At 37.9% G+C, this 18,499-nt stretch overlaps 1 protein-coding gene across 5 annotated transcripts in view; it reads left to right on the top strand.

Annotated features, from left to right (window-relative positions):
• The window catches only part of TRAPPC8 (trafficking protein particle complex subunit 8), a 77,107-nt gene that overhangs the window by 41,622 nt on the left and 16,986 nt on the right, over positions 1–18,499 (top strand). For all 5 annotated transcript variants that reach the window (XM_028155724.2, XM_054724552.1, XM_028155727.2 and 2 more), the window contains 5 exons: positions 7,293–7,487; positions 7,909–8,039; positions 11,119–11,193; positions 11,665–11,791; positions 15,470–15,624. In XM_028155724.2, the coding sequence (XP_028011525.2) occupies positions 7,293–7,487; positions 7,909–8,039; positions 11,119–11,193; positions 11,665–11,791; positions 15,470–15,624 (683 nt within the window). The remainder of the gene's footprint in view (positions 1–7,292; positions 7,488–7,908; positions 8,040–11,118; positions 11,194–11,664; positions 11,792–15,469; positions 15,625–18,499) is intronic.

Consider the following 18,499-nt stretch of genomic DNA (forward strand, 5'->3'; position numbering starts at 1 on the left):
TCAGTGATAGCATTTGCAAATATGTTTTCCCATGCAGTGGGCTTTCTTGTTGTTTTGTTGATGGTTTCTTTTGCTGTAAAAAAGCTTTTTATTTTGATGTAGTCCCATTTGTTAATTTTCTCTTTAGCTTCCATTGCCCTAGGGGCAGTGTCAGTGAAGAAGTTCTTGTGGCATATGTCTGAGATTTTGTTGCCTGTGGATTCCTCTAGTATTTTTATGGTTTCCCGTCTTATGTTTAAGTCCTGTATCCATTTTGAGTTTATTTTTGTGTATGGTGTAAGTTGGTGATCTAGTTTCATTTTTTTGCATGTATCTGTCCAGTTTTCCCAACACCATTTATTGAAGAGACTGTCTTGACTCCATTGTATGTTCTTGCCTCCTTTGTCAAATATTAATTGAGCATAGTGGTTTGGGTCGATATCTGGGTTCTCTATTCTGTTCCATTGATCAATATGTCTGTTCTTGTGCCAGTACCAGGCTGTTTTGAGAACAGTGGCTTTGTAATACAGCTTGAAATCTGGTATTGAGATCCCACCTACTTTATTCTTCTTTCTGAGGATTGCTGAGGCTAGTCGGGGTCTTTTTTTATTCCAGATGAATTTTTGGAGAGTTCTTTCTAGGTCTGTGAAATATGCTGTTGGTATTTTGATGGGGAGTGCATTGAATCTGTAGATTGCTTTGGGTAGTATGGACATTTTAATGATGTTGATTCTACCAATCCAGGAACATGGTATGTTCTTCCATCTGTTTACGTCTTCCTCTATCTCTTTTTTCAGTGTCCTGTAGTTTTCTGCGTATAGGTCTTTTACCTCCTTAGTTAAGTTTATTCCTAGGTATCTTAATTTTTTTGGTGCGATGGTAAATGGGATTGCTTTTTTAGTCTCTCTTTCTGTAAGTTCATTATTGGTGTATAGAAAAGCCATAGATTTCTTGGCGTTAATTTTGTATCCCGCTACATTGCCGAATTCATTTATTAAGTCTATTAGTTTTTTGATGGAATCTTTTGGGTTTTTTATGTACAATATCATGTCATCTGCAAATAAGGACAGCTTCACTTCTTCTTTTCCAATTTGGATGCCTCTTATTTCTTCTTCTTGCCTAATTGCGATAGCTAATACTTCCAGTACTATGTCAAACAGGAGTGGTGAGAGTGGGCATCCCTGTCTTGTTCCTGTTCTTAGGGGTAATGGTTTTAGTTTTTGCCCATTGAGTATGATGTTTGCTGTGGGTTTATCATAAATAGCTTTTATTATGTTGAGGTATGAGCCTTCTATTCCCACCTTGTTGAGAGTTTTTATCAAGAAAGGGTGTTGGATTTTGTCAAATGCTTTTTCTGCATCTATTGATATGACTATGTGATTTTTATCTCTCAATTTGTTTATGTGATGTATCACGTTTATTGATTTGCGGATATTGTACCATCCTTGCATTCCTGGAATAAATCCTACTTGGTCATGGTGTATGATCTTTCTGATGTACTGCTGGAGCCGATTTGCTAGAATTTTGTTGAGGATTTTGGCATCAATGTTCATGAGGGATATTGGCCTGTAATTCTCTTTCATTGAGTTGTCTTTATCTGGTTTTGGTATTAGGGTGATGCTGGCTTCATAGAAGGAGCCTGGAAGTGTTCCTTCCTCTTGAATTTTTTGGAATAGTCTGAGGAGGATAGGTTTTAGTTCTTCCTTAAAAGTTTGATAAAACTCTCCTGTGAAGCCATCTGGCCCCGGGCTTTTGTTTGCTGGAAGCTTTTTGATGACTGCTTCAATTTCTTCCATAGTTACTGGCATGTTGAGCTGTTTAGAATCTTCCTGATTGAGTTTTGGAAGGTTGTATTTTTCTAGGAATATGTCGATTTCCTCTAGGTTGTCCAGTTTGTTGGAATATAGTTGTTCGTAGTATTTTGTAACAATCCTTTGTATTTCGTCGGGATCTGTTGTTATTTCACCTCTTTCATTTCTGATTTTGTTTATTTGGGTCCTCTCTCTTTGCTTCTTGGTGAGCCTGGCTAGAGGTCCATCAATCTTGTTTATCCTTTCAAAGAACCAGCTCTTGGTTTTGTTGATCTTTTGTATTGTTTCTTTGGTCTCTATGTCGTTTATCTCCGCTCTGATCTTTATTATTTCTTTCCTTCTGCTTACACTGGGCTTATCTTGTTGCTCTCTCTCTAACTCTTTGAGTTGTTGGGTTAGGTAATTTATTACCATTGTTTCTTGTTTTTTGCAGTAGGCTTGTAGAGCTATGAACTTCCCTCTCAGGACTGCTTTCGCTGTGTCCCATAGATTTTGGATTGTTGTGTTTTCATTGTCGTTTGTTGCCATGATGTTTTTTATTTCTTCCTTGATGTCTTTGGTAACCCAGTCATGGTTTAATAGCATGCTGTTTAGTCTCCAAGTGTTTGATTTCTTTGGGTTGTTTTTATTGTAGTTGATTTCCAGTTTTATGCCACTGTGATCTGAGAAGATACTTGATATGATTTCTATCTTCTTGAATTTGGAGAGACTTTGCCTATGTCCTAACATATGGTCTATCTTTGAAAATGACCCATGTGCACTTGAGAAGAATGTATATTCTGTGGCTTTGGGGTGAAATGTTCTGAAGATGTCGATTAATTCCATCTGTTCTAGTGAGTCATTTAGGATTGATGTTTCTTTGCTGATTTTTTGTTTAGAGGATTTGTCCAATGGTGATAGTGGGGTATTGAAGTCTCCTACTATGATTGTATTACTGTCAATCTCTCCTTTGATATCTTCCAGGAGTTTTTTAATGTATCTTGGTGCTCCTGTATTGGGTGCATATATGTTTACCAGAGTTATTTCTTCTTGTTGGATTTCTCCCTTTAGTATTATGAAGTGGCCTTCATTATCTCTTGTTATGTCCTTCACTTTGAGATCTAATTTGTCAGATATAAGTATTGCAACCCCAGCTTTTTTTTCATTTCCATTTGCCTGGAAAACCTTTTTCCATCCCTTTACTCTCAGTCTGTATGCATCCTTTTTTTTGAGGTGGGTTTCCTGTAGACAGCAGATATCTGGGTTTTGTTTTCTTATCCAGTCTGTTACCCTGTGTCTTTTGATTGGGGCATTCAATCCATTTACATTTAAAGTTATTATTGATAGGTACTTATTTGACGCCATTTTTATTCTATACCCCTGTGTACCTTCTTTGCTTCCTATTTCTTTCTTTTTTTTTTTTTTACAGCAGACCCTTTAGCATTTCTTTCATTGCTGGTTTGGTGGTGATAAACTCCCTTAGTCCTTTTTTGTCTGTGAAGCTCCTGATTTCACCTTCAATTTTGATTGATAGCCTTGCTGGGTACAGTATTCTTGGATTTAGACCCTTCCTTTGCATGACTTGGTATATTTCATTCCATTCCCTTCTGGCCTGATGAGTTTCTGTTGAGAAATCAGTTGCTAGTCTGATGGGGGTTCCTTTGTATGTAACTGTCTGTCTCTCTCTGGCCGCTTGTAAGATTCTTACTTTGTCGTTGGTGTTTGCCAACTTAACTATAATGTGCCTTGGCGTCGGTCTTTTGGGGTTCATTTTGCTTGGAACTCTGTGAGCTTCTTGGATTTGTGTGGGTTTTTTCTTCCCTATATCAGGGAAGTTTTCTGTTATTATTTCTTCAAACAGGTTTTCTATTCCTTGCTCAGTTTCCTTTCCTTCTGGCACCCCTATTATCCTGATGTTGTTTTGTTTTGTATTGTCCCGAAGTTCCCTTACGCTCTCCTCAATCTTTCTAATTTTTGTTTCTAGAAGCTGTTGTAATTGGGTATTTTTTTCCATCTTGTCTTCTAGCTCACTTATGCGGTCCTCTGCTTCATCTAGTCTACTCTTGATGCTTTCTATTGAGTTCTTTACAGCAGCGATGTCATTTTTCATTTCTTCTTGGTTCTTCTTCATTTCCTCTTGGTTCTTACTCATATTGTCGAATTTGTCTTCCATCCTTTTCAGCCACCCTATGATCATTTCTCTGAATTCTTTCTCTGATAGGTTGTTTGCCTCTAATTCGTTTACTTCCTTTTCTGGTGATGCCTGCTTCTCTTTCCTATGGGGGCTATTTCTTTGTCTCCCCATTGTCTCTCTTCTCCGGATGTCTGGTTATATAGATTTCTCTCTCTGGCGTTGATTTAAAGGTATAAAATACAACACAACCAGGCACAACAGACAAGGCACTGAACAGAATTGTATTCACGATATTAATAACCTCCAATAAAGGTAACCACCAGAGAAAGACAAATTAGGGAATAGGAGTGGAAGAGGGAGAGTAAAAAGAAAGAACAACAACGAAAAAAAAAAACAAAAAAAAACCAAAGAGTGTGAATCTGAACTTGGGAAAAGAGCAGAAAGAAAGAAAAGAAAAAGAAATAACAGAAAAGAAAAAGAAAAGAAGAAAAGAAGAAAAAAAAAAAGTAAGAGAGACAAGAATGATACTAAGAGAGAAAAGGGGAACAAACTATATATATGGGGAGTAAACTCCACTAGAACAACCACTATTCCCAGCAAATTCCAGCAACACGAGCCTGGAGATTAATACAAACTGCAACAGCAGCTAATATCAAGTGAGGCAAGGGAAAACAAAAGTAAAAAACAAACAAAAACAAAGCAAACAAAAGAACCAACCAAACCAACAAAAAGAATAATCAAAACAATCTCATAAAAAAGCATAAAAATTCAATCTAATCAACATTCAAGCAAACAACAACAAAAGGCCCGAGAGAAAAATAATTTTTTTAAGGTAGCATAGAGAGAGGTTTGTATGGATTTGGAGCAGGGGGTTGGGAATTAGATATATAAGTAGGGTGAAGTTTTAGCAGGGAGTAAACTGAAAAAGTAGGGAAAATCTAAAGCCAGAAAGGGTTAAGATAAACTGGGGACCAAGGGGGAAAGGTTAGGAGGAGAGTGATGGCATAATGTTAGCTTTGAGATAGGGTAAAGCGATTGTAAGGGAAAGATGCAAATCAAATGTAGGACACTAATCCAAAAATAAAAGAAAGAGAAAATCAAATGACATTAAAAAAAAAAAAAAAGTAAAATAATAGTAATAATATTGCTGATTGAAAATAAAAATGTAATAATTAAAAAGGTGAAAATCGAGTGAGGAAAAAGAAAAAAAATTAGTTTCTTAAGTAAAAGATGCAAAAAATGCAAATAAAAAATATGAGAATAAAAAAATTAAAAAATTGAAAAAAGAATTGAAAATTAAAAAATAGGAAGACTAAAATGTGCAGTAGCGGCTGTCATTCACTTCCTCTATTATTCTGTTTGGTACGCCTTTTTCCCAGTCTGGGCAGTATTTCAGTTCAGCTTCATTCCAGGGCTCCTCAGTGTTGGAAGCCAGTCCTGCTTTTTAAGCCAGCCGTGTCTTAATTTCTCGTATTTATTTTTTATTACACCAGAGACAATTAGCGTTTCAGCCCCTGGGTGGCAGTGTTTCTGAATTGACTTCCGGGCCTCTCTAGCTCTTTTTTTTTTTTTTTTTTCCCCTCTTTGGCACTCTCTACCGGTTTGTGGAGGTGTGCCGAAAAAACACCTTCCCCCTGCAGTCTTTCAGGGTTTCCACCTGGGTTTTTCTATGTGTTGGGCTTAGCAATCAGAGTCGGAAAGAGCCCAGGTGTGCGGACCGTGGGTCTGTGCACCAGACTAAGGAGCCTGCACTCCTTTGAAAATTCTTAGTCTGACCCTCCTCGTCAGATTAAAATGAGTTGCTTTCAAGAGGTCATTTCTGTTAGCAGCTCAGAAGACCCCCCTCCTCATTCACAGATCACGGCAGTTCCAACTGCCGCCGATTTTTCTAGGCACAGACCTCCCGGCTCCTGCCGGTCCTGCGGCTGCCGCGCTTCCCTCACCCACCGCGGGGATTAGAAACCGCCCCTCATTTCCGGCGAAATCTGACCTTTCCGTGGTGCAGTGAAGAGTTTCTTTGAATCCGAATGTTTGCGCTGATAGGGGACCGGTGGTCTGGTGCTCCCAGCAGTTCAGTTTTTGCAGTTGTCGCGGCAAGTCAGGTTTCCACTAAAATCCTCCTTTCCTTGCAAGATGGCGAGGCGCCCGGCGAGCCCGCAGCTCCAGGAGGGGACCCAGCCCCTGTGGGTGCTGCGCGGTCAGAGGAACACTGCCCAGCACTCCCCCGCCTTCTCCTGGAGTTTAGCTGTCCCTTGGCTTGCCCACATACACTCCCTCTGCGAGCCTCTGCTGCTCCGACTCTCCGCCCCAGGAACAGACTCCAAACCCGACTCTATTCCGTCGCCATTTTCCTGCACTCTCCATCTTTTTTTATATAAAATTATGTTGTAAGAGTCATCTTTATGAATAAAACTTTTTTTCTTAACTTTTTATTATGGAAGTTTTCAAATGTACATAGAAGTACAGAACAGTTGCCCCTATTCTGTTGTTCTTGTAAGGCTTTTTAAAATACAGAATTTTTCCTTAGGATTGAGCCTTAGAATGGCAGAACTGGGCCAAAATTATAAATATAATGCATGTTAAAGTAAAGTAATTCTGAGCAGTCCTATATTTAAGCTTAATATGTTTCTTGAGCTAATTTAGTGTTTTATTTAAAAAGTACTTATAACAGCATTGTTTTTTTATAGCCAAAAATGAAACAATAGCAGCACATGAGTTGACAGATTTTGGTATTTTCATATAGAGGATTCATGCTGTAGAACATGAGTGAACTAGTTCTACATGTTTCAACATAGGTAATAACTACAACAAAAGGCTGAGTGAAAAAAGAATGATATATCAAATATAATTTCATTTATGTATTTCAAACATAAAACCAATCCTATGCATTGTTTAGTATATACCCATATATGAAAAGGGAAAAAAAAAAAAGGATGAAGATGCTGTACGGCTCTCGAGTAACTCCGGGAGAAGTGATGCCAGTGGAGATGAGGGGTTGAAGAGCGTTTCACAGATCTGTAACATTTATTTTATACAAAAATAATTGTGGGATTATATGAAAATAGTACTTTTGTTACATTTTGATAGACAATTGTTACATTATTCTTCATGGGTGGTTGGTTGTTTTTGTATGTTTGAAGTATTTTATATAAAATTGCTGTGGAAGACAAGAGAAACTATATCCTTTCAGAGTCTGGAGGAAAAGACCAGCGGAGTTCCAGATAGGCGAGGGTTAATAAGAGGGTGTTTTTTCTCTTGGATAATTGGAAATAGGCAAGAGTGAGTGTATATATGTATTTCTTTGGATAACTTAGATTTTTATTTAAGTGTTTCATTTGAGTGTAGTTAGTAATAAGCATGTATACTTAATTTTGATACTTATTTTTTAGGTGAAAAGCAAGCAGCTACTCATATAAGTCTTGATCAAGAATATGACAATGAATCCTCTCAGCAGTGGCGAGAACTTGAGGAACAAGTTGTGGCCTTGGTTAACAAAGGAGTAATTCCACCCAATTTCCATCCCACGCAATACTGTTTGAATAGTTTTTCAGATAACTCAAGATTTCCGCTTGCAGTTGTAGAAGGTGATATACTGGAATTTTTACACATGGTTTTTTGTTTGTTTGTTTTACTTACAGTAGATTCAACTGTAATGTTTTGTATGCCCCAAGTCACCAGAAGCTGAGGATGCAAAAATAAATTAGGAACTCAAAATTTAGTGAGCTGCATTTATAAAAGCAGGCGGTGGGGCGCCTCATGTAGGTAGATGCAAAGCGCTGTTAGAATGCCAGAGAGAGAATGCCATCTCTAGTACCGAGAAACTGAGGCACTGCTTTTGAGGAGGCAGTTTTAAAACTGAATCCTGGGTAAATAGACATTTACAAGTTGGTAAAGGATAGTCTAGGCAGAAATTCAGAGCTAGGAAACAAGGCGTCTTCAGAGAATTTACACACAAGATGAAGTATAGGATTATTAAAGTTACTGATTGAGGCATTTCTTTTATAGAACCAATAACAGTGGAAGTGGCTTTTAGAAACCCTTTGAAGGTTCCACTTTTGTTGACTAATATGTCATTGCTCTGGAAGTTTCAACCTAAAGATTGCAGTGGAAAGAATGATGAAGAAGTTAAAGAACTAGTAAGTTGTTAAAAGGTATTTGTAATAAGCTTGTTTCAGAGATAGCATACCAGATGCTGTAATAACATTTTAACTTCTCTGTTTAATGAACTGTACTTACTCTTTTTTAGGCTTTTTTTCCCTAGTTAGAGAAAGTATGTTATATACTTATTGTTGAAAACTGAAAATGCAGAAGAATTTAAGGAATAAAAATAAAAGTCTTCTCAGTATTTAGAAATAACCATTTTAACACTTCACTATATATTCAATAACTTACATTTGTATTTTCCCCTAACATATGGGATTTTTCTCATATATATTGTTTTTTTTCATTCTCTGTTGATTTATTTGCATATTGTAATTTTAAAATGTCTTACATTTCATTTTTGAATGATCATCATATGAATGATCTATAAGTTATCTCTCTATTGGTAGTTATTTTGGAAGTTACCATTTGTTTACTATCAATCAGTTCATGAAAATTTGGGTGCATAGTATTTTTTATAATGATTATTTCTGTAGGAAAGATTCTTAGCCATGAAGTTAGAACATTTAAGGGAATAAATATTTTAATATTTTATTGGTTTCTCAGAAGGTTATACCAACGAGTTTCTCACCAGCACAACATGGGGTTCAGTATCTCATCTTTGCAACATGAAGTCTTCTTATTTATAAAAAAAAAAAAATCTTGAGTTGATAGGTTAAAAAGTACCATCTTATACTATTTTTTTTAAAATATATATTTTATTGATTTTTCACAGAGAGGAAGGGAGAGGGATAGAGAGCTAGAAACAACGATGAGAGAGAGACACCGACCAGCTGCCTCCTGCACACCCCCCACCGGGGGACGCGCCTGCAACCAGTGTACATGCCCTTGACCGGAATTGAACCTGGGACCCTCCAGTCCGCAGACCGACGCTCTATCCACTGAGCCAAACCGGTTTCGGCCCATCTTATACTATTTTATATTTCATCTTGATGGGTAGTAAAGTTGAAATTCTTATATTTGTATTTCTTTTTGTTTGAATTATATTTATTTTTTACTATGTCATAACCTCTTTATATATTTATTAGAGGCCTGGTGCATGAAAATTCATGCACTGGAGAGGGGTGGGTTCCTCAGCCCGGCCTGCCCTCTCTCACAGTCTGGGAGCCCTCAGGCGTGGGAGGCAACCCAGCGATCAGGGGAAGGTGACACCCCCATCACACCTCTGCTGCTGCCACTGCCAGCAGTGCAAGCTTCAGCCAGCCCTGGTTACCTGAGCTTCTGGTGGCCCTAGGCGGCTGGGCAGCCACCATCTGAGGCTTGCCTGCACCTCGGGCCAGCCCTGGGCAGCTGGGGGACTGAAGGGACTGAGGGACTCCAGAAGCAAGTGCGCAGAGCGGCCAGGCCCGGAGTGGGCCCGGCCTTGTCATGTGTCTGCTGCCCTGGTGGGGCTGAGGGGACTGGGCGCCGCCATCTTGTGGCTGTGGATGCCACCATCTTTGAGGGCGGGGCAGTCAATTAACATATTCCCTCCTTATTGGCTGTGGGCGCTGCCATCTTTGAGGGCAGGGCAGTCAATTAGCATATTCCCTCTTTATTGGCTGTGGGTGCGCCATCTTTGTGACGTGTGAGGGTCAATTAGCATATTCCATCTTTATTAGATAGGATTTTTATTTTATTTTATTTTTTTTTATTGTTTAAGGTATTACAAATAGTAGTACATGTGTCTTCCCTCCCCTCTCCTTCCCCCCCAACACACACACACACACACACACACACACACACACACACACACAGTTTAAGATGTTATTTTTGAAGTAGGAATGTCTGGAACAAAGAATTTTTGTTACCCACTTGATAGTATCAGAAAGAACTTGGACAAAAAAAGAAAGAACTTGCATGGATACATTTTTTACCTAGTTATTTATTAGTTCATTTACTGATATCTTTTATATAAATTTTACTTAGTACTACCTTCCTATGTGCATTAATAATGTGGTTAGCATTATTTTGGAACTGGGAAATATTCCAACATTTTCATGTTCATTTATGAAGGGGGGACCTGAAAGACATCTGTTGTATTAACTTTAAACTATTTAAACTTTCTTTTGAAGTGTTTCATTTTTAAAAAAAGATTGGCTTATTTAAAACCTTGCTGTTTAAATTAATTGAAGACATTTTGTGATTACTATACTCATTGTGAATAGTTTGAAAGAATGAGACTTCCCAGGCTCTATTCTGACTTGAATTTTAGTCGTTTTTCTAATACTTTGGGATACCGGGAATACATACTAGAAGAGTATGAACCCTTTATCCTGGAAAAAAGTTTTAAATACCTATTAGCTTTTAAAGTATATTAGTCTGTTTAATAATTAGATTTCAAAGGAGGTTTATTAAAGTTAAGTAAAAGTTTTTATTGTTTATATTGAAGATATTCTTTTTCCTATAAATTTCAAACTCTGGATTTCTTCATGAATTTCTACTGATGGACTAAGATGCTGAACTGGAATTTAGGGAAATGTAATCTCATGGTAAAAGTAAATCTGTGGTAATGAGGATCAGGTTTCTCCAGGTGTGAGCCAGTTAGTTCTGCTTGTTACATGACCAGAGACTAGAGTTCCTTACTGATGTCATTGATTGGAGTAGACAGGCCTTTTTTTGCTCTCCCCACGGCCCTTATTTTTCCACCAATGCTTAGGCTGCCATTACTTTTCTTATGTGTAATTAACCAATTTGGGAAAAGGTGCTGATTGGAGTGAAAGGGAGAAATTGCTCTTATTGCAAGATTAAATTAAATGGCCATTTTGGCCATTGTTGATAATAAGCAGCTGAATTTTATCTCTTGAGGTTTAACCTCTTGGTGGCTGCAACTTTCACTTACTGTCCTCAGTTGAGTTGTACTGACTTAAGTGGGGGGAAAAACAAGTGCCCACTACTGAAGGGCTTCACTGCCGTTGTAAAAGTGAAACTGCATATTGCTTAGCACATAGTAAGAACCTAGTAAATACTAACTGTAATTATTGTTAATGGTTCTTAGTGTTGATACATAAGGAATGTTAATAATTGATAACTATTTATTAGAATGTATATTTTACAAAATAATTTATTTTTTAGGTAACAAGTGAACCCGAAATGATTGGAACTGAAGTTATTTCAGAATTCTTAATTAACAGCGAAGAATCTAAAGTGGTAATTTGATTATTTTTCCGTCTTAAGCCTTTCTGAAATAAAGATGAAAACTTTCTAAAAAATCAGTTTATTCAGTTTGTTTTAGGTCCTGGTTTTCTTAAAACTAGAATTTGGAAGATTAGGATACTGGGATTGCACAAGAGGAATTTGGTGGGAAAAATAGGTTTGCAGTGGTCTTTGGTTTGTTAATTTTCTAAGAAGCCTGGTGAAAAGTTTTTGCTTTTTTCTTGCGGTCAGTATATTTGGTTGACCAGAAGATTTCATTCTTATTAAAAGTATTGATGAGGATCCAGGCCTCTGTTGAATTTAGAGACTTTCTTTTGAAGAAAATGTTTTCCAATAAATATTAGTTGATAACTTAAAAGTTTAGGTCATGGGTTTATATTTCTGCAACATTACAGAATTTAGGTATGATACTGTTTTTAAGATACTATGAAAAGATAATGAGAGTGACTTAAAATATCTCCACAGGCCAGACTAAAGCTCTTTCCCCATCACATAGGGGAGCTGCATATTCTGGGAATTGTTTATAATCTGGGCACTGTTCAGGGCTCCACGGCAGTCGATGGCATCGGTGCTCTTCCTGGATGTCACACAGGTAAAGCTATGACATCACTAAACAGTTAGGAAACTAGTACTTAATTCAGTCTCTATAGAATAAAATGAATAAAAGTGAGGCATTTTAAAAATAGGTTTAATGTACTTTTAATTCAGCATTTAGTCAGATGGAAGAATGAATAATTTCGATTATTTGAAACTCTGCCATTTCTTCAAAAATAAACTTTATTCCCTTCTAATGTATTTTCTTTTGATAATCTTTAGGTTCTACCATATGTATTTCTCTTTTCTGTTACTGATCCAAACTTAATAAAGTCTGACCAAATATATTCAAACCATTGACTGAGATTTCTGCTGCTAATACAAAAACCATCTTAGCATATTCTATTTTTGAATATTGTTTTTTAGCAAATTAAAGACCAGTGTTTTCACATCATTGGATATTAAACACCTTAAATTCTGTCATATCTCCTATGAAGAAAGTAGTGTTATTTTTGGTTTCCCAGATGATGTTTTACAAATTTTAGAAGAGTAAAACTCTAAGATACATATTTAACATAGTTTACTTTTTTCTTTAAACTTAGGGAACACTTTGAGATCTATTATCTTGTAATTGTTACATATAGTTATTTAAGTTGACAAGATGCTACACAGTATACTGTAAAATCCCTTCTTTTGGCACTTCACTTTAGTAGATAAGGCTTATTTTTTAAAACAGACTTGAATTTAGATACAAATGATTTTTATACAAAGTAAACAGAAGTGGAATGAATCCATAAGAATTCAAAATTAAAAACAAAAAATTTACACTGAAATTGAGTATGGTATTCTGCATTTTAGTACTATATTTTTAATTCTTGGTTGACAGGCAGGCAACATTTATAAGTAATCTTCCTAACTTATTGCACATTTTAAGTAAGTAAGCTGAGTGTTAAGAATTTTAAGATCTTTTCCTTTCCCACTTGTACATACTTAGGATCTTAATCTAATACCAGTAAGTTATGGTTTTCAGTAAACTATAGATCATTGTTTCATTTATGGTACGAAATATATTTATTAACTAGAGGCCCAGTGCATGAAAATTCATGCACTCAGTGGGGGGGGGGGGGGGTCCACGTGTGCCGGCTTAGGCCCGCTCCCCAGGGGATCAGGCCTAAGCTGGCAGTCAGACATCCCTCTGGCAGCCTGGGAGCCCTTGGGGGATGTCCAACTGACGGCTTAGGCTTGATCCCCCCGGGCCTAAGTTGGACATCCTTAGCACTGACGAGGAGGCTCTTGCCACCACTGCTGCGCTTAGAGTGTCAGCCCAGCTTGTGGCTGAGTGGAGCTCTCCCTGTGGGAGCTCACTGATCACCAGGGGCAACTCCTGCATTGAGCATCTGCCCCCTGGTGGTCAGTGCGCATCACAGCGACTGGTTGTTCTGCCGTTTGGTCGCTGGGCTTTTATATAAATAGACTAGAGGCCCGGTGCATGAAATTCATGCACGGGGGGAGGGGGTGTCCCTCAGCCCAGCCTGCACCCTCTCCAATCTGGGACCCCTTAAGGGATGTCCGACTGCCTGTTTAGGTGGGATCGGGCCTAAACTTGCAGTCGGACATCCCTCTCACAATCTAGGACTGCTGGCTCCCAACTGCTCGCCTGCCTGCCTTCCTGGTTGCTCCTAACCGCTTCTGCCTGCTGGCCTGATCACCCCCTAAGCACTCCCCTGCCAGCCTGATTGATGCCTAACTGCTCCCCTGCCAGCCTGTTTGTCCCTAACTGCTGTCCCCTGCAGGCCTGGTCCCCCCCAACTGCTCTCCCCTGCAGGCCTGGGTCCCCCCGAACTGTCCTTCCCTGCAGGTCCGGTCACTCCCAACTTCCCTCCTCTGCCCGCCTGGTCACCCCTAACTGCCCTCCCCTGCAGGCTTGATCGACCCCCAACTGCCCTCCCTTGCAGGCCTGTTCCCTCCCAACTGCCCTCCCCTGCTTGCCAACTTGTGGTGGCCATCTTGTGTCCACATGGGGGCAGCATTTTTGACCACATGGGGCAGCCATATTGTATGTTGGAGTGATGGTCAATTTGCATATTATTCTTTTATTAGATAGGATAGAGGCCTGGTGCATGGGTAGGGGCCAGCTGGTTTGCCCAGAAGGGTGTCCCGGATCAGGGTGGGGGTTCCCTTGGGGCGTGGGGTGGCCTGAGTAAGGGGCCTGTGGTGGTTTGCAGGCCGGCCACTACCCCCGGTGACCCAAGTGAAGGCCCTGGTATCTGGGATTTATTTATCTTCTACAATTGAAACTTTGTAGCCTAGAGTGGAGCCAAGCCTTTTGCTCGCTCCGTGGCAGCAGCCATTTCTGTTGGGATTTATTTATCTTCTATAATTGAAACTTTGTATCCTTAAGCAGAGGCCTGGGCCGGCCAGGGTGTGCTGAAAGCTTGGCTTCCTCCATCACTGGGGAAACCCAAGCCTCCCTCCTGCTCTCTCCGTGGCTGCAGCCATCTTGGGTTAATTTGCATACTTGCTCCTGATTGGCTTCTGGGCGTGGCTTGTGGGTATAGCGGAGTGATGGATTTTTCGCATATTACTCTTATTAGATAGGATGTTATTTTAGGACGTTAATGAGAACAAGCCCTGAATTAACTATTGAAATAAGTTGCATCTTATAAGCAGAATTTTCATGATTTAGTGTAGTTTATTATTATGTAAAATGCTAATAGGGATCTAGATCAAACAAAGTATGGGAAATGCTACATTATATGTCTCCTGGGAATATTACAGTGACCATATGAACATTAAAGGCTCTGAATAGTCCTGTAGGAAAGATAGTTTACCCTTGATTTTTTTCCACTGTGTCAAAGCTTTTGGGGGATAATCTCACATGAATATTAAATGAGTTTAATTTTCTTTGTACAATCTATTGAGACAATGTAGTTATTCAGAAATATTAGTATATGCATTTACTATCAGTATTTATGTTAGTTTACTATATGTTTGATTATGAGCAAAAGTGAAAGTTGTAGTTATAAAGAAATATTAGCACATATATTTATTATCAGTATACACATTAGTATAGTATATTTGAATATGAGTAAAAGTGAAAAGTTGATCTCTTCAATATTTTGGAATTTTTTCCCTTTGAGAATAGATTTTTTTTAAAGATGCTATTCTTTTTTGAAAAATATGCTTTGTTCTCATACCTTTATTTTTATTGATTCCAGAGAGGAAGGGAAAGGGAGAGAGAGATAGAAACATCAATGATGAGAGAGAATCATGCATCAGCTGCCTCCTGCACACCCCACACTGAGGATCAAGCCCTTGACCGGAATCAAACCTCGGACCCTTCAGTCCTCAGGCCAACACTATCCACTGAGCCAAACTGGCAAGGACGAGAATGGATCTTTTTCATAACCTGGTCCTAACACAGCCATTCTCTTAGATAGAAATTTTTTGGATAATAGCCATTATGGTTAAATACAGGTTTTAAAAATACAGGTTCCTATTTAGTGATAGGTAGTCGTTCTGCAAAGTAAGAAAATCCTAATAAGATGAGTAATTAAGCAGCATAAAATAGGTATAATCAAAATGAAAATAAAGCATAATTTATTGATGAACCATGCTAGTCAATAGTCTAGAATTTTTTGAGAAATCATCTGAAACTTAAGAGTATTCATATATTCAGGCTAAACTTATAATAACATACCAAGTTTGTTAGGACATTGATTGTTTTTTATTTCAGGGAAACATTCCTTGAGCATGTCAGTTCGAGGGAGACAAGATTTAGAAATTCAAGGTCCTCGACTTAACACCACAAAAGAAGAGAAAACATCTATAACATATGGTCCTGATCGACGATTAGATCCCATAATCGTTGAGGAAATGCCACTGTTGGAGGTATTTCACTTTTTAAAAATTTATGGATTTAATTATTTATAAGTTCAGATTATACTTTGAGTAAATTAATTTTAGGCTTTGAGGTTATTGATAATACATTGATCTTTTAAAATTATTAAGCTAGGATTAAATCTAGTTCACAAAGATAAAGGTAATCATGCAACTTGGCATTAAGTCACAGCCTGGTTATGAAATATGACCCTCAAAATATGAATGGAAATTGGAAAAACTTCTAAAAGAACGTTTTTGTTAATAAAATCAGTGGCTTTTTTTTTTAGTAAAGATATAAAAGTAATATGGGAATGCTGTAAAAATTTAAAGTAATATGGATAAAAAGCAACATTCCCTTCACCTTGTTTGTTTGTATCCCCACCCACTTCTACATTCATGCCGTAGGAGTTCAAGGTCTTTTAGTTGCAGAAGACTCACTGATGCTAGTTTGCAGAAGCCAAAAAAGAGAAAACATTATTTAGTTGAAGGGTATTGGCTATCTCCCGACAACTAAAGAATTATGGAATAATGAGTCCCAAAGGAAAATAAGGACTCAGCAGCTCCAGGGAATGTAGCAGTAAATGTTTGTAAGCTTTTTAAAAGTATTGCTTTTGATATGGCCTTAGTCTTATAACTTACAGTTTTGGTGCCACTTTAATACAAGTTTCAAATTCCTGGGAGAGAATTCTGGCCTACCTTGGGTCAGGTGTCTCTACCTGTGAGGCAGAACCAATGCAGGGTTATGAAGTCTAAGGGTGAACACTGGAAAGCAGTCCTTCCTCCTGCATCCTCACATTTCTCTAATAAGGGAAGTTAAAAGCGTAGTCCTTTACCTTCAAAAAGTGCCCGTGACACCAAATTGGTGGTTCTCTTTTCAGACTTCATAGTACCCTTACATATAGTTTTAGCAATTATAAGTAGAATCATACTGCACATTTGACCCTGTGGCTTGCTTTTGTCTTTCACAACATACTGTTTTCATTCAGTGAAAACTTTTTTTTTTAACAGCTACGTACGGTGTTCCTTTATTTTACATTGTAACATATTTTAACCATTTTTCTATTGATGGGTGTGGTTCTAGTTTTTCATCATTACTGACATTTTTTTTTTGTAAACATCATTATGTATATATTGTGTCCATATTCTAGTTTAGATTAAACTTTAGAAATGGAATTGCTTGGTCAAAGGGTATAGAAATTTAAATCTTTACAACATACCACAAAATTACCTTCAGCAAGGCTGTAGTAGTTTGCACTTTTCTTTGGAGTGCAAGTGCACATTGCCATGTTACGTATTTTTCAGTTTTGTTTGTTTTTTTTAAAATATATTTTATTGATTTTTTACAGAGAGGAAGAGATAGGGATAGAGAGTTAGAAACATCGATGAGAGAGAAACATCTATCAGCTGCCTCCTGCACACCCCCTACTGGGAATGTGCCCGCAACCAAGGTACATGCCCTTGACCGGAATCGAACCCGGGACCTTTCAGTCCGCAGGCCGATGCTCTATCCACTGAGCCAAACCGGTTTCAGCAGTTTTGTTTTTTTTTTAACTTTGGCAAATCAGATTGGTGAAAATTACATTGCTTTCATTTACATTTCTCTGATAACTGACAAGGTTTGTCAATCTTGGTATTTTTTGTCTATATGATTTTTTTTCTCCCATATGTCCATATAATTCTATTAATACCCCTTTAATTGGTGTTATTTCCCTTTTCTCATTGGATGATTTTTGTGGGTACTAAATCTATACCTATTGATAGGTAACATACTCATGACAATGGTGATATGTGTGTTGAGCATAGGCTATTGCTGAGCTGCTTATATTCTTTCCAAGTTTTACACTTGCTTAATTAGGTTGCATTTAGTGTCGTGTAAATAGGGCCAATAAAAGACTTGTAGACTGATTTCAGTGCTAGTTTCTGTTGATTCCTATTTTGCACCTATTTTAACTTTAATTTGGTATCTTCCACCATGTTCAGGTTTTAAACATATATAAAATAATACCTGATAGTCTCTTACTTTGTTGCTTCTAAGTTTTATAATTTCACAGACTTCCCTGGTCAAACTTCTATGTGTTTTATTTTTAATCCAAGGGAATTTCATCTTCTGAATGTCAAGGGGTAGGGATCAAACTTGGTTTCTAGTTCCAATTACCATTAATTGAATATTGCAAACTTATTATACTTACTTTCTTTCTAATATACTAATATCCTGAAAGTACGCATACCCTGTTTTATTTTGTTTTCAGGTGATACCTGTTTGGCTCAGTACTCTATTCCCTCATCCCTTTCTGTGTCAATACTGTACTCTTGTTTAAAAAAAAAAATTTTATATATATATATATATATATATATATATATTCAGAAAGGAAGGGCGATGGGGAGAGAGATAGAAACATCAATGATGAGACAGAATCATTGATCAGCTGCCTCCTGCACTCCCCACACTGGGGACTGAGTCCACAACCTGGGCATGTGCCCTGACCGAGAATTGAACCGTGACCTGGTTCATAGGTTGATGCTTAACCCTTTGCACTCACTTGCTTTTTTCTCGATTCCTTTATTCTACTCGGGATTTAATTTTTTAAATACCCCAGATTTTACAAAGCGCGGCAGTAGAATAAAAAACTGGAGTTTCTTTTCATACAAACTTATTTGGATTTTTTTATATTTCAAATTATTGATACATTCAATACAATTCGACATACGAGCTGCTACCGATGCTAACCGTGTCGAGTCACACTCGACATCCGAGTGCAAAAGGTTAAGCACTAAGCCATGCTGGTTGAGCTATTCCTAATATCTTATGTCAGAAATATTTTATAGGATTTGAACTTTAAAGGAGTAGTGAAAGAAGTTGCCGATCTACAATCTGATGAAATAA

Source organism: Eptesicus fuscus, chromosome 12, assembly GCF_027574615.1.
Source record: "Eptesicus fuscus isolate TK198812 chromosome 12, DD_ASM_mEF_20220401, whole genome shotgun sequence".
Lineage (NCBI taxonomy): Eukaryota > Metazoa > Chordata > Mammalia > Chiroptera > Vespertilionidae > Eptesicus > Eptesicus fuscus.